This window comes from Mytilus edulis, chromosome 8 (genome assembly GCF_963676685.1).
Source record: "Mytilus edulis chromosome 8, xbMytEdul2.2, whole genome shotgun sequence".
NCBI lineage: Eukaryota > Metazoa > Mollusca > Bivalvia > Mytilida > Mytilidae > Mytilus > Mytilus edulis.
In genome coordinates this window covers 6,492,803-6,507,836 of record NC_092351.1, presented here as the reverse complement: position 1 = coordinate 6,507,836, position 15,034 = coordinate 6,492,803, and the positions used below count along the sequence as shown (strand labels likewise).

The following is a 15,034-nucleotide window of genomic DNA, read 5'->3' as shown; positions in this document are numbered from 1 at the left end:
CAAAATTATGGGCTATGGACTTTGATAAATTGTTGAAAATCACAGTTATACAGACTTTTTTTTCTAAACGCTTTCAGATATTGGGCTGATTTTTGGTGTGTGAGTAACTCATGATGAGTTACAGATCAAGTTTAAGTTTCGTTCCGCTCCGCTAATTTTTGCCCAAATTTAGGGTTAACAAATTTAAAAATTGTTGAAAATCAGTTAAACAGACTTTTTTTCTATACGCCTCCAGATTTTGAGCTGATTTTTGATATGTGAGACTACCATCATGTTTGTGTCCACATGTGTTATTGAAATTGCAGATTTTTCAACTTTTTGAGACGGGGCCATTTGTGTCGCTTTGACACATCTAGTTTTATCATGCTTCACTCAAGCATAAATGATTTTGACTGTGGACATGAATCCAATGATCCCCTTTTATTTTCATATCGCTAAAAGAGAAATTTTGACAGTCTTAATAAATCCTTTTTTTAAAACATCATTCTGAATTTCAAGAACTAACAATCTGAATTCTATTTAAATGATATTTAGAACAAGATTGTGTTTGATATCAAAATGAATCCTTTATCTCTCAGAAAAATGCTATTGTAAAATAATGTTTGGGATGTTTTCTAAAAACAGTAGAAATCTTAGATGTGTTTATCATGTTTATGGCAACGTTTCTGTCTACATTTTAGGGTCCAGTACCAGTGAAATGGATGGCAATAGAATCTCTAACACATCAAGTCTACACCACACAAAGTGATGTGTAAGTAATAAGTAGGATGTCAAAGTTATAAATAGATCAAATTTTGATAAGCTAACTAGCTGTGTATAAATATGACATTAATTCACTGGGAAAATTAATTTAATTTGTGTACTGTATTTGTCATTAACTTGTTTCTTGGTGTACATGCATATTTTAAGTGCAATAATAATGATATATATTTGATACGAAAGCAACCAAAATTTGATTTTTTTACGAATAGATATTACATTTTTATCTTAGTTTCAAAGCAGCATGTCATTCTCATATTACTTAATCATATATTTCATTTTTGATTTTCTTTCAGATGGTCATATGGTGTGTTTTTATGGGAAATGTTTTCTTTAGGTAAGTCCTGATCACATGTTAATCACATGGGAATTGTTCAATTCTTCTGTTCTGCTTCATATATGAAAGTTATCTTCCATCAATTAAAAAAATATACAACTTTTATAAAGAGAAACAATATCATTTGAAAAAAAAAGATTTATAATGTAATCAGAATTCAGATCTAAATTATCTTTCCCTGAAATTAAGAAGCTTGTCCTCCAGTCATGAAAAAGCTGAAAGTCATGTAGAAAAATGATTTGTTCAATCTTCAGTTTACATCATATTTATTCAGAATGTGATCATGTAAATTGCAATTATTATATTATTTGATAGGTGGTACACCTTACCCGGGCATTGAAATCAACGAAAAATTTATAAACCTGCTGAAGGACGGTTACTTTATGGAGAAACCAGAACATTCATCTGATGAAATGTAAGTCATTTTTATCTCTCTCTCTGTCTCTCTCTCTCTCTCTCTCATAATTAAAATTTGCTAAATGGCAGAGACATTGTTTTAAATAAACTTTGCTCCGCAAATTGCAAAATAGTAGTTAGATTCCTCATTTATTTCAAAATTATGTCAGTTTTAATGATAGTTAAATAGGATGTTTATTCTGGACAATGTAAATAGAAATGTCAAATGTGATATCACTTCAAACATCATAAACAGATGGTTTTGATATATTTGATTCAAAATTACATGTTACAAAGTCAACAATGGCAAAGCTTCTCTTAGGTGGTTTTACTATTCTTTTTAAATATAAAAACAAGATGTGGTATGATTATTTGATTGTCAATGATACCACTCTCCACCAGAGGCAGAGTCAAAACACATAGAAGTTAAAAACCATAGGTCACCGTACAGCGTTAACAATGAACAAAACACATACTACGTAGTCAGATACAAAAGGCCTCAATTAAATAACAATAATTCAAATGTGAGAACTAGTGCTATTTTCTAAAGCTCCTCACGTATTTGATTAGATAATTATACATTTTTAGCTTCCTGATTGAAAAATTTTCTGCAAGATTTAATCTTTGATTCTGTTTGGTCAATTTTGAAAATATTTCTCTAAAAATAAAGGGGTAAATGCTTTGAATCTGAGCAGGATTCATAATTGAAAGGCCTTCATGGAAATGTTCTCACTTAATGTTGATTGGGTGCAAACATAACAATATTTATAGCTCATTAATCCCATGAAATATTAAAAAATAACTTTGTTTTATCTTCTATGAAAACGGCTAGCCCAAAGTGAAATGCATTTGGCAGGATTGATAAATAGAAGAACCTTTACAAAGACCTGGTTTGGTTCTTATCAGTTTAAAACCTTGTTGCTAGAAGCTTGAAATAATAGAGCCTTTCTTCTTTCTTTTATATTTGATTTGCTGACTTTGCTTTATAATTTCTTTCCAATTGAAGTCTCCATCCTTATGTATTATTGTGATTTAGGTATAAAGTAATGAAAGCAACATGGCGAACAGAACCAGACGAGAGACCAACTTTTACACAGTTAGCCTGTCTAATGGGAGATTTCTTAGAGGCTAATGTTAAACAGGTATACTTTATTCATTAAATCACAAAGTCTACAGTTTTACATTTATCAGAAATAAAGTGTAATAACATTTTGATATTTTTAATAATGTGCTTCTTATAATTGTTATCATTAAGTTTCAATCTTATTAGAATACAGATGGTGTATCCACCATTTGCGTACATGTTTCTGCCAAAATTTAACATCTACTTTCTGATATAGTAATTATTTCATCAGCAAATTAAACTTCAACCTTAGGATTTTTGATAAAGTGAATTAATCTGACAAAACCAGAGGATCCCGAAAGGTCTCTAAAACAGAAAATAGAACAAAGCACTGTCTGGTTGATGTAAGCTAAGCGTGGACACAGGATTTGTATTTTAATCGCACTACATTTAATTTATGCATGCACAGTATTTTTCTAAATATATATGAAGCAGAAGTTTTGTCAAGGGTTCATTTTAAAAATGCTTAATGAAAAATATTCCTGCATTCTCATCCAACTTATCAAAAGATATTAAATAAGACGGCCATATATTTTGATTTTATCTATTTCTTTAAAATGATGAAAATATTAGGAAAGTACATGTAAGGCTTGTTCAGGTATGACGATATAGGAATATTTTTGTAACTTTAGGTCTTTTTTATAAAACAAATAAATATTGTAAATTATTTCTTTTCCTAACAGAGGGGTTCGGTGAGTTAAGAGTGTACATTGGTAGTCGGTCTATATAAGATTTATTATACTGCATATTAATGGCTGTAATATAAAATCTTGTAATTTCTTTGGAGTGCTTATGTTAAAGCATCTAAGAGTGGTACATTTGTGAAATTATTGTTGAAATACTGAAATGTTGAGAAATTATCAATCTTTTATATGAAAGAATATACAGGATTTAATTACAGCCATAACTTTTCACATAGTCAATTGTTCATATTTCTTTCCTTCATATCATTATCACTCAGTCTATTATTTTATCTTTCATTCTCACAACATATACCATTATACATCTTCCTTTCATTTTCATGTGAAGCAGCAAAATTTGTGGTATTTGATAAGGTTTTTCTGTATTAACAAACACCTTACTAATAATTATCTACCTGGAACAGGTGTATATATATATATTGATATCTAACCCCTATCAACCAAGGGAAGTTAATGTTGGAAAGCTTAAAAGTTAAAACTCCTGTTACAAATTACTTTTCATATAATCAGTAATGTCATGGTGTGAGCTTGGCTCACAGTGATGGAAAAAGGAAAATTTGTCTTAAAAAACAAAACAAAATACTAGTATAGTTTGATTTCCTATCACAAGTTGAAAACACATTTCAGGATCACATAATTTTCATTTTTTCATCTTTAGTGTCTCTCCTCTCATATTTAATTTGTCATCATCATTAATTTAGTTTTGTAACTGATTAAGTGTAGGTTTATTTTAAGTTGTACATTTTATGCTTCTGTTTCCACATATGCAGTATAATAAAGTCAACAGTTATTCTTTTATTTTGCCTAATTAAGCTTAAAAGGTATACTTAATGCAATAATCATTAATTTACATATAAAGAATTAAATATGATTATTATCAATTAGTTATTTGGTAGAGTGTGTGCTTATTCTGCTTTCATGCTTTTGTGGCTAAATATTTAAATTTTATGCTTAATATTTTGCATAAGCCTGTCAATGTAAACTTTTTAAAAAAAATAACTGTTTTTTCCAGTTGAATCAGGTAGGTATTGATAAGTGTCTTACACATTTTAAAAAGAATTTATTTAGACATATACCAGGCTCTTTGATGTAGAAGTTGCATTCCAGTACCTCTCTTATCTTTTCTTGTCTGCTGAAAGCAGTATCAAGTTCAGAGCAAGTGTTCAAAGTGTTTATCAAGTTGATGTAGCAGCAAATTCTCTATAACAATTTACATCTTAGGCTAATTATAGTGAAAGCATTGACTTTGTTCACTGGTTGTGGGATACTTCAGTGGAACAACTTTAAGGAAGGAAATTTATGCTAAACAAAGAATGAAGGGTTGACCAACAATTACCAAAATCAATATTGTTATGAAGATTACCACAGCTGCATACACGGCTAAGCTGACATGAGGAAAAACTTCTAAGGGAAAAAAAAAACACTTTCAACATGCATAAAAACCTGTGTGTGGGATCTTACTTTAGCTTATCCATTGGAAGTCATGCTCAATCATATGCCCCTAGCACTGTTCAGTAGAAATGAGAACAGAAGTAAACTTGCACAAGTAAATCATATCTTGATCGAAACCAGAATTAAACTTTAAGTTGATGTACCCTCAGAAAGCGTTGTTTATAAGTCCTATTCATAAGTCTTCTTTAAGTTTGTATTTGGAATAACTATGCATTTCTCTATTTTAAGTTCTAGGGAGCAGGGAAGATTTTAATTATTAGTATTCTAATTGATATTGTTTCAATAGTTTTTGGTTTCGTTATTTCCATCATTTGTTTTTCAGATTTCTGACAAGCATATTTCCCATATTTTATCTCATCTAAATTTATTTATAGTAAAACTGTCACTTATATTAAAGGGAAATAAATCATCAATATTCTAATTGGTTTTCTCTCATGACTTTCTAGACATCTCTCCTATTTACATCTCTCTGCTGATTTTTGTATTAATAGATATTGATTTTAAACACCTAGTGTGGATTCATTTATTTTCGTGGGTTCCAATTTTCATGGATTTAAGAGAACTAACATTTTCGTGGATATCTGATTTCTTGGTTTTCAAATAGTCATTCGTTGTACATTTAAATTCGTGGTTTCCATTTACCCACCAAATCCATGATAATTGGTATCCAATGAACAATAATGAATCCACAGTATTGATAGATATAATAAAAATATGAAGTTAAAACTGAGCTTAATTTATATTTTTCAGTATTACTTGGATTTGAATTCATCGAATTACTTTAAAATGCTGGATTCAGACAAGGCAGAAGATGATACCAAAAAAGGAGCATGCGGATATGATGGCTATCTGAAAATGAATGGTGAAACGTCAGACTATACAAAAATGGAGCAAGCTCCACCCCCACCCACTGACCAAATTAAGTTTGTTGAAGAAGAGGATGACAAGGACAGAAGTCGATATCTCAACCAAAAACAATGGCGTAAGGAGAAATCTAGTGACCTTGAACTTGAACCATTGACAGGAGGGGATGATAGTGATGATGTTATATTACGTAAAGCAAATAAACGTGAGCAATCTCCACTAAATATCAATACTTCAGCAGACGTTCATAGAAACGATGACACAGATAGTGGACATTCTAGTACATGTGTACCTGGAACCTCGCCCCCTGATACAGGAGATGATGGATATTTAATACCTAAGTCAGGACCCGATGGAGGGTTCGTTAAAAAAAATGGGAACAAAAAGAACAAATCAAATAATTTCTCTACAGACTATCGCCATGCTGAAGATCAACCACCACCGACATATTCCACAGTTGTAGAAGATAGTGAAACTCTGGTGTAGTAAAGGAAGATAATTTGTGTAAACAAGGGGAGATTAATCAGGGTCATGCTGAAGATCAACCACCACCCACATATTCCACAGTTGTAGAAGATAGTGAAACTCTGGTGTAGTAAAGGGAGATAATTTGTGTAAACAAGGGGAGATTAATCAGGGTCATGCTGAAGATCAACCACCACCCACATATTCCACAGTTGTAGAAGATAGTGAAACTCTTGTGTAGTAAAGGGAGATAATTTGTGTAAATAAGGGGAGATAAATCAGGATCTGTTGATAAGGACAGTAATGCCATTAACCCAGTTCTTGTGAATTAAGTTGTGTTAATAAGTATTTGACATGAATTCGTACCTTTATAAATCTCAATAGTATTAACATCATATAGATGTAAATTGACATTAATGAAGAATTAATTTAAATCATTAAAAAATCATCCAAACACAAGTTCTATGTAAATTCAGAAATTACTACATGCATTTAATATTGTGATTTTTTAAAGAAAAGAATACATGCAAGATTTGTTAGTGTGATTTCTGGAAAATGTGTGTACATATATATGTATCAGAGATCAGAATGAGAGTTCTTAATATTGTAACTGTCACCAGTTCTATTAATAGCAATAATAAAAACCTCAATAATTTCTGAATTTATAGTTAACTTGAATTAAGAGTTAACAAATTTGTGCAATAAGCTATATGACATTTGTAAATAAGTATTAAATTTCAATATACGGAAGATGTTTCTCAGTGTAAAGAAAAGTTAGTTTAATTTAATTGAATTAAGTGTACTTTTTATTGAAACTGATTTTGATACTATTATTTAAAATTTGTTGCAGTAAAACATTAGTATATCTCTTAGTTTTGTTTTACAGGAAAAAAGTTAGTAATAATGGGTCCAGGGTTGTTTACAGTGTATGTTAAGTGATTGGATTCTTAGGAAAATTATTAAAGATGTGCCATAAAAATATTTGAGGACCATTTGATATGATAAGTTAATGTGTTCATTGTTAGTGTATAAGTAGGTCAAATGTATTTTGGATTTGTGTAACCATTCAAATTGTACAGTATACATGGTGGTTACCCTAAGTGCAGGAGGAAGAGAATACAAAGTGCTTCTTAATTAGAATTAAAAGTTTAAAGAGTATTTTGTACTAGTTTGTCTGTTACCATGCTGTTTTTTTTGTTTTTGTTAAATGTTGATACAAAATGCTCAACACTGTAAGCACCTTTAACCATATTGTGTCTAAAATGATGTAAATGCTGACCCCCCTTGCTATATTTGTCTTTATATCTTAAACCTCATCTCATTCAGGGCTTTCCATTGAAATTGAAGTAGAAGGCTCTATTAAAATTATAGGCGGCTGTAACATGCGTGCGGCGAAGCCGGACGCCCACCAAGCTGTAAGCTTGGTGCCTTACGGCAGGGGGTCTGGGGGCCGCTCAAGGCCCCCAGAAGCTCTGGCATAAATAGAGCAAAATCCTGCATTCTCGCAATCTCCTGGCACCTAATTTCATCTTTCAAATGACCATTATTTATGTACACATGATGTATGAAATTAAAGAAAGAAAAAAAAAAACTCCAAGAAATTTCATTTTTTTTTATGTTAGTTTTTTTTATTTTCATTACCTTATGCTTAAAATTCATTTACTTTTAAAGGAGTTTTATTTAAATAATCATCCGGTTTGGTAGAAATCTTGATCGATTTATTTTGCATAACTACGTGCATTTGTAAACAAATGACCCTCCTTTTCTCTCTAAAGACTGTTACGCGTATTTAAATCATAAATATTTCTCAAGCATTGACAGAAAATTGATATATTCTCTGATTTTCTCTTTTTTTTTGTAAACTGTTCAATAAGTAGGATACATAAATCATTAGAAAATGTTATTTATTTGAGGTCGAGTCGACAATATTCTACTTTCGTTTTTGACCTTGATTTTCTGAACACCACGTGGGCTTTGAAAAATGAACTTCAAAAGATACTGTTTTCCAGATTCTGAACAATATGATCTACTACACTTTCTTTAATTTGACTAATAATATTCCATAACATAAGATTGTCATTCTATCTGATTGTCTTCACGTTTCAAAAGCCAAAAAAAAGCCAACGAGTTAATGACCATCGGAACGTCTCTATTGTTATCGTTCAATGACCACCGGAACGTCTCTCTTGTTATCTTTGAAAAGAAACGATGCATTCTGACTTTAAAAAGACAACCAATCAGTGACCTGAATTCATGTGAACTATTTAGCCCAAGGTAAACACTGACTTTTCATCCTTGTTTATCGTGACTGCGACTTTGCGACAATACGTCTCGGCTGCCTGTAAACATTTGAAAAAGATATTTTTTTCTTTTTGAATTTATATTTTTGTCAGTGAAGTAGCCGGCACTTGAAGCCACCGTAAGCGGCAGATTTCCGCCGGCTACCGGCTTCAATGGAAAGCCCTGCTCATTACATAATGAAAGTAGGAAAGCAGATTGCAGTGTTAGATAAGTCGTTTCAAAGGTGCTTTATATGATATTCATGATATGATATGCTAACTGCTTGATGTGATACCAGAAGAGAACCTAAGTGACACACATGGATTAATTTACTACCATTTTTAATTTGAATTAATCAGATTCATTGATAAATTGGTATTTTTTCCAAACAGATTTCTAATGTTGTCCATTCTTGCCAGATGTTATATGTACAAGGCATTATTAATAATAAACGGTTGTTCAAACATATTGATATATATATATTATATAATAAATGTACACAAATAATAAAGAGACAAGATAGAGAGAAAGAGAGTGAGAGCAAGAGAGAAACATTTATCTTGCAATGGCTTCAAAACACTATCTTTTATACCTTGCATGAATGATAAATATTATTTTGGAGGTTGCATATTTTATACAAGGCTAAATAGATAATTACCTGACTTTTGAATAGAGTTAAATATTATGTTGATATATGAGGCATTACCTTTGAGTTTTCTCCACTTTTCTTACAGGGTGTTTAATGGCTACGATTACCCTAGAGGGTCTTGCACATTAGCTTGTGTTTTCTCAATAGAAAATGACACTATCTACATACAGTAAGGAATAATTAGAGAATTTTATGATTGAATATCTAGTCAATTGATGAAAATCAAACAAACACTTAAAGTATTTCTATTTATCACTAGTCACTTTATAATATTAGAATTTATTACAATTCTCAGATTGCATTTCCAAAGCAATTCCATATTGTTCATAACCTCTATACAATAGATATTAAAATTGTAAGAAAAATTAAGTTTTATAACTTTAGACATCTTTTAATATGCACCAATTATAATTCTGTGTGTATTATAAATATTGTTGGAAATGGGTATGATCACCTTTAGTTGTACTTTTCATAAATATACATTCCACTTTAATAAGGACCCAGTGCTTAATTTTTAATGACTACTAAGGACCCAGTGCTTAATTTTTAATGACTACTAAGGACCCAGTGCTTAATTTTTAATGACTACTAAGGACCCAGTGCTTAATTTTTAATGACTACTAAGGACCCAGTGCTTAATTTTTAATTACTACTAAGGACCCAGTGCTTAATTTTTAATGACTACTAAGGACCCATTGCTTCATTTTTAATGACTACTAAGGACCCAGTGCTTAATTTTTAATGACTACTAAGGACCCATTGCTTAATTTTTAATGACACAAATTAAAGAACACATTCAACTGGTCTTTAAATTGGCAAAACCAACATTTTCTAAGTTAGGTTGATTAGCATTTCAATATAGGTTGCTGAGGCAAATGACATTTTCCACTGTTTTAAGACAATTTCAGTTTTCATAAACTATAAGACTGTCAGATTGTCTAAAATATATGACTTTATTCCTTAAAATTCTATATACTGTATTAGAAATAGAAGTGTGCTGGTCATGTAAAGAGTAGATAAAGTAAAGACAATGCTCATGAATGTTAGGTTTGTCTTGAAATAATTTGAAAACCATGTTAACCTCATGCTATTTACCAAATAATATATTCATGTGTGACAGTGGTCACTTTGCTAGTATATTGTTTTAATTCTTTTGTTTTGAGAGCTAATTCATGATTCATTTGGGTTTTTTTTCTTACTAGATTGCTTGCTGTAAAGAATCTCCTGACATGATAACCTACTAATTTTTACAATTATTGATAACGCTCTTACTCATTCGACACGAGAGAATGGGCCATCACTCAATAGGGAAGTTTGATTAATAATTTACAATTTGTTTATATCAATACTTATAGATATAGGAAGATGTGGTATGAGTGCCAATGAGACAACTCTCCATCCAAATAACAATTTATAAAAGTAAACCATTATAGGTCAATGTACGGCCTTCAACTCAGAGCCTTGGCTCACACCGATCGACAAGCTATAAAGGGCCCCAAAATTACTTGTGTAAAACCATTCAAACAGGAAACTAACGGTCTAATCTATATTTAAAAAAACAAGAAAACGAGAAACATGTATAAATTACATAAACAAACTTATATCCTTACCAGAAGAAAAATAAATTCACTGTACATATGTATTGAGTGTTTAAACTTTTTTTTAATCTTTTTTTAAAGACTCAACAAGACAAAAATCATGACAATGTTTTGATTCAAATTTACTTGATACTTCCAAACCTAAAGACTTTTAGTTATTGCCAATCTTGGCATACATTATATTTTCATGGCATTATTCATAAAAAGTGGTTTGACAAACATTCAATTTTTCTGCTGAGTTTTTTTTACAAAAGATGTATGATTACTTAGATATAGGAAGATGTGGTGTGAGTACCAATGAGACAACTCTCCATCCATAAGTATACTAATTGATTCTGAACTGTTAGAGTTTTACGATTTCATGGTAGATTGGTTTATACTGACATACACGTTCATAGTATGTGCCTTTTATTATTTGTATATTTACATCTGATTCATAATGATGTTTCACTTTTGTATTTATTATATGTTAATTTTATACATGAAGTTCATGATACCTTTTAATTTGTAACATAACTGTTTATGAATGATTTAATGCATTATAAGTATTTTCTATGTATTTTATATAATGTCAGTAGACCTGTACACTGTAGCACTAATCACTGCCCAAACATACTAACCAATATATACAACATTTATATAAACATATCCTTCATAATGGCATAATTATTTATTGTTCATAGTATAAGACATGACCTTTGTAGTATAATTTTGTTTCATTTTACACAAATCTAGAACCATTTTTTAGGTAATGACATTTTTTAAAAAAACATTTTTAATTTTTTTTTTTAACAATTTTGAGTTTTTACTTTATATATGGATAAAAGAGATGGCTCTGTGATCATGTAATTTTTTTTATCAAGAAAATTGCAAGTTTTTACATTACTATGCATATTTGAAAGGCTTGGTCCTTTTGATATACCAATTAAGTACAATGATCAACTCTTCCAACCCATCAATTGGTTAATGATGTAGCTCATTGATTAAGTGTGTGTACAGCAAGTGCATTGTAATAAAAACATTCTTAACTTCCAATTCTAATTATTGACTGTCTGTTTGAAAAGTTGCCAAGGAACACTGGCTTGAAGAGGTGAAATCATACTGCAAACTGGTTTAATGAAAGCACCAAGCCTTTCCAATATGGACAGGAAGATAAAAAAAAACATTCTATTCCCTGCTTTATATTCATTGTCAAGAAAAAACCTTTTTGCTTTGTTATTTTATTTTTTGTTAATTGTTTATTTTAAATGACATATTTAATGTGTTAATGGCGCCTTTTTTACTATTACTTATGAGAATGGTCCAATAGTTTCATTTTACATGTTGACAGACTTTTATTTTTAAAAAGCTTTAAATTTTAGTGCTTATTTAAGATTTTTATTATGTTTTCAGATATAGTGGCATCATTTAGAATGTTCATTTTACTGATTAAAGGGGCTTCTTAAAATGACAAATAAAATTGATAAAATTGTATGTTGAAAATGTATGCAAGTTTAGTAGATGTTAGGCAAATATACTCATAATAGATACAAGGATTGAAATTTCGTTTTCAGGCAAGACATACCTTTTAGTCTACAAAAGACTCATCAGTGACACTTTAAGGAGGAGCATTGAGGACCAAAAATTCCTAAACATTTTGCCAAATGCAGCTAAGGTTATCTATTCCTGTGGTAGAAAAACCTTAGTATTTCAAAAAATCAGTTTTGTAAATTTATAACTATGACCATATCAATGTTAATTCATGTCAACTAAGAAATGCTGACTGCTTCAAGTCATTTTCAAGAAGTTGTGGGTTAATATAAAGTGTGATAGTGACAAGGACAGACATGATCCCTTTATAAGTCAATATCTGAACACTTGTGACAAAATAATACCATCAATTTGTTTTCTGTGTATAACTCCATCTGTGAATGACAGATCGTTTGATTGTCACTCAAATTGTAGCATTACCAATACATATATTTTTATGCCCCACCTACAATAGTAGAGGGGCATTATGTTTTCTGGTCTGTGCCTCCGCTCGTCCGTGCGTCCGTTCGCCCAAACTTCAGGTTAAAGTTTTTGGTCAAGGTAGCTTTTGATGAAGCTGAAGTCCAATCAACTTGAAACTTAGTACCTTCGTTGCTTATGATATGATCTTTCTAATTTTAAAGCCAAACTAGACTTTTGGCCCCAATTTCACGGTCCACTGACCATAGAAAATCAAAGTGGGAGTTTCAGGTTAAAAGTTTTTTGTCAAGGTAGTTTTTGATGAAGCTGAAGTCCAATCAACTTGAAACTTAGTACACTTGTTGCTTATGATATGATCTTTCTATTTTAAAGCCAAATTAGACTTTTGGCCCCAATTTCACGGTCCACTGAACATAGAAAATGAAAGTGGGAGTTTCAGGTTAAGTTTTTGGTCAAGGTAGTTTGTGATGAAGCTGAAGTCCAATCAACTTGAAACTTAGTACACTTGTTGCTTATAATATAATCTTTCTAATTTTAAAGCCAAACTAGACTTTTGACCCCAATTTCACGGTCCACTGAACATAGAAAATGAAAGTGGGAGTTTCAGGTTAAAGTTTTTGGTCAAGGTAGTTTTTGATGAAGTTGAAGACCAAACAATTTGAAACTTAGTACACATGTTCCCTATATGGTATGATCTTTCTAATTTTCATGCCAAATTAGATGTTTTACCCCATTTCACGGTCCATTGAACATGGACAATGATAGTGCGAGTGGGGCATCCGTGTACTTAGGACACATTCTTGTTATTTTCTCATTGTAGAAATATTCTCAACTGAACAATATGACTTTTCAACTATATTATTTGTTTTGTAAATACCATAATTGAGTTATTGTATTAGGGACACATAGTTTTATGTGTCTGATTGTATTTATACTGTTAAGTATGATTTTTATGGTATGATTTATATAAAATATTTATATAGATAAAATTAATAAAACATTGATAAAGAAATAGAGTGTCATATTTTTCTTTGTTATTAGATGCATTATTATTTGTGGGAAACCAATTTCTCTAGTTTTTATTAGTAAAAGAGGGACGATAGATACCAGAGTGACATTCAAACTCAAAAATCGAAAATCTACTGACAATACCATGACTAAAAAAGAAAAAGACAAATAGACAAACAATAAAACATAAAATGCAACATAAAAAACTAAAGACTAAGCAACACGAAACCCACCAAAAAGTAGGGTTGATCTCGGGTGCTCTGGAAGTGTTAGCAGATCCTGCTCCACATGTGGCACCTGTCATGTTGTTCATGTTAGTACAAACCTGTTAACAAGTCTTCACATTCGTGAAAAGGATATAATTTACGAAGCTATAATTTCAACTTCACCATTTCGAATTCTTAATTTAATAGTTTTTTGTGAGCAGCAATCCTCCATCAAGGATAACATGATAATACATGTATATGTACAGTTTAACATAGGCATATCTGTAAAATCTTACCGACTTGAGATTTAAAAACAAATAATAATCATAACCACATTAAACAAATAAGAAAGATGTGATAAGAGTGCAAATGAGACCAACTTTCTATATAAGTGACAATATATAAAAAGTGAAAAAATATAGGTATAAGTACGGCCTTCAATTCGGAGTCTTGACTCACACAGAACAGCAACATATAAAGGGCACCAAAATGGAAAACCAACGGTCTTATCTATATAGAAAAAACAAGAAACACTTATGAACCACATCAGCAAACGACAACTACAGAAGAAGGGCTTGAGTGCAATTATATAGATGAAGACACGCACAGCAAAGTAAATGTATCAAAACATGCAGACTTTTTTATACCTGCCTATATTGTCTGTTATAAAGGCAATTTTATAGTGCGTCTTTTTATGTTAATATGTTACAATACTGTCGCAGGTTAGGGTAGGGTGAAGGTTAGTGCTTATTGCAACGTCCAAACCCGCAGCACTGTTATGCACCTGTTCATAGTCAGGAGTCTGTTGTTTAGTGTTTTCGTTTGTTGATGATGTGTAGTCAAGAACTTCTGAATAAATGCACATTTTTTTTTTATTTTTGGCTCTTATTTCAAGTATCACAAAGCTTTTGTTGTAAAATGTGATCTAGGTCCTTGAAAATAAGAGCACTGTCAAAGAAGATATCAGAAATAAAGGGAAAATTAATTCTGAACCTGCTGTTATAAAACATGGAATCATTTCCAATAAGTTATTTCTCCTGTCGAACTCTTACTTATGTTTTTTTTCTCTGTAAATGAGTTCGCAAACGTTTGTTTTAGAATTTGTATGATCAATAGTTTGGTCTCAATCATCACGATAGTATCTTATATTCAATATATTGAAAATACGAATATATTGCAGAATATTTTGACAGTTTCTGAATCCATCTCAAGTGTGTTGAGAAATATTTGTGTCACAGACGACCAC

The 15,034-nt window shown here is 31.0% G+C and overlaps 1 protein-coding gene across 8 annotated transcripts in view; it reads left to right on the top strand.

The window, feature by feature from the left end:
• Window positions 1-13,586, top strand: part of LOC139484668 (vascular endothelial growth factor receptor 1-like) — a 61,470-nt gene extending 47,884 nt beyond the window's left edge. For 4 of the 8 annotated variants that reach the window (XM_071268523.1, XM_071268520.1, XM_071268519.1 and 1 more), the window contains 6 exons: window positions 681-751; window positions 1,056-1,096; window positions 1,412-1,511; window positions 2,529-2,634; window positions 3,299-3,307; window positions 5,519-13,586. In XM_071268523.1, coding sequence (XP_071124624.1) covers window positions 681-751; window positions 1,056-1,096; window positions 1,412-1,511; window positions 2,529-2,634; window positions 3,299-3,307; window positions 5,519-6,118 — 927 coding nt within the window. In that variant the 3' untranslated portion in view covers window positions 6,119-13,586. The remainder of the gene's footprint in view (window positions 1-680; window positions 752-1,055; window positions 1,097-1,411; window positions 1,512-2,528; window positions 2,635-3,298; window positions 3,308-5,518) is intronic. The other 4 variants (XM_071268524.1, XM_071268522.1, XM_071268521.1 and 1 more) reach the window with 1 other exon arrangement.
• The last annotated feature ends 1,448 nt before the right edge of the window (window positions 13,587-15,034 follow it).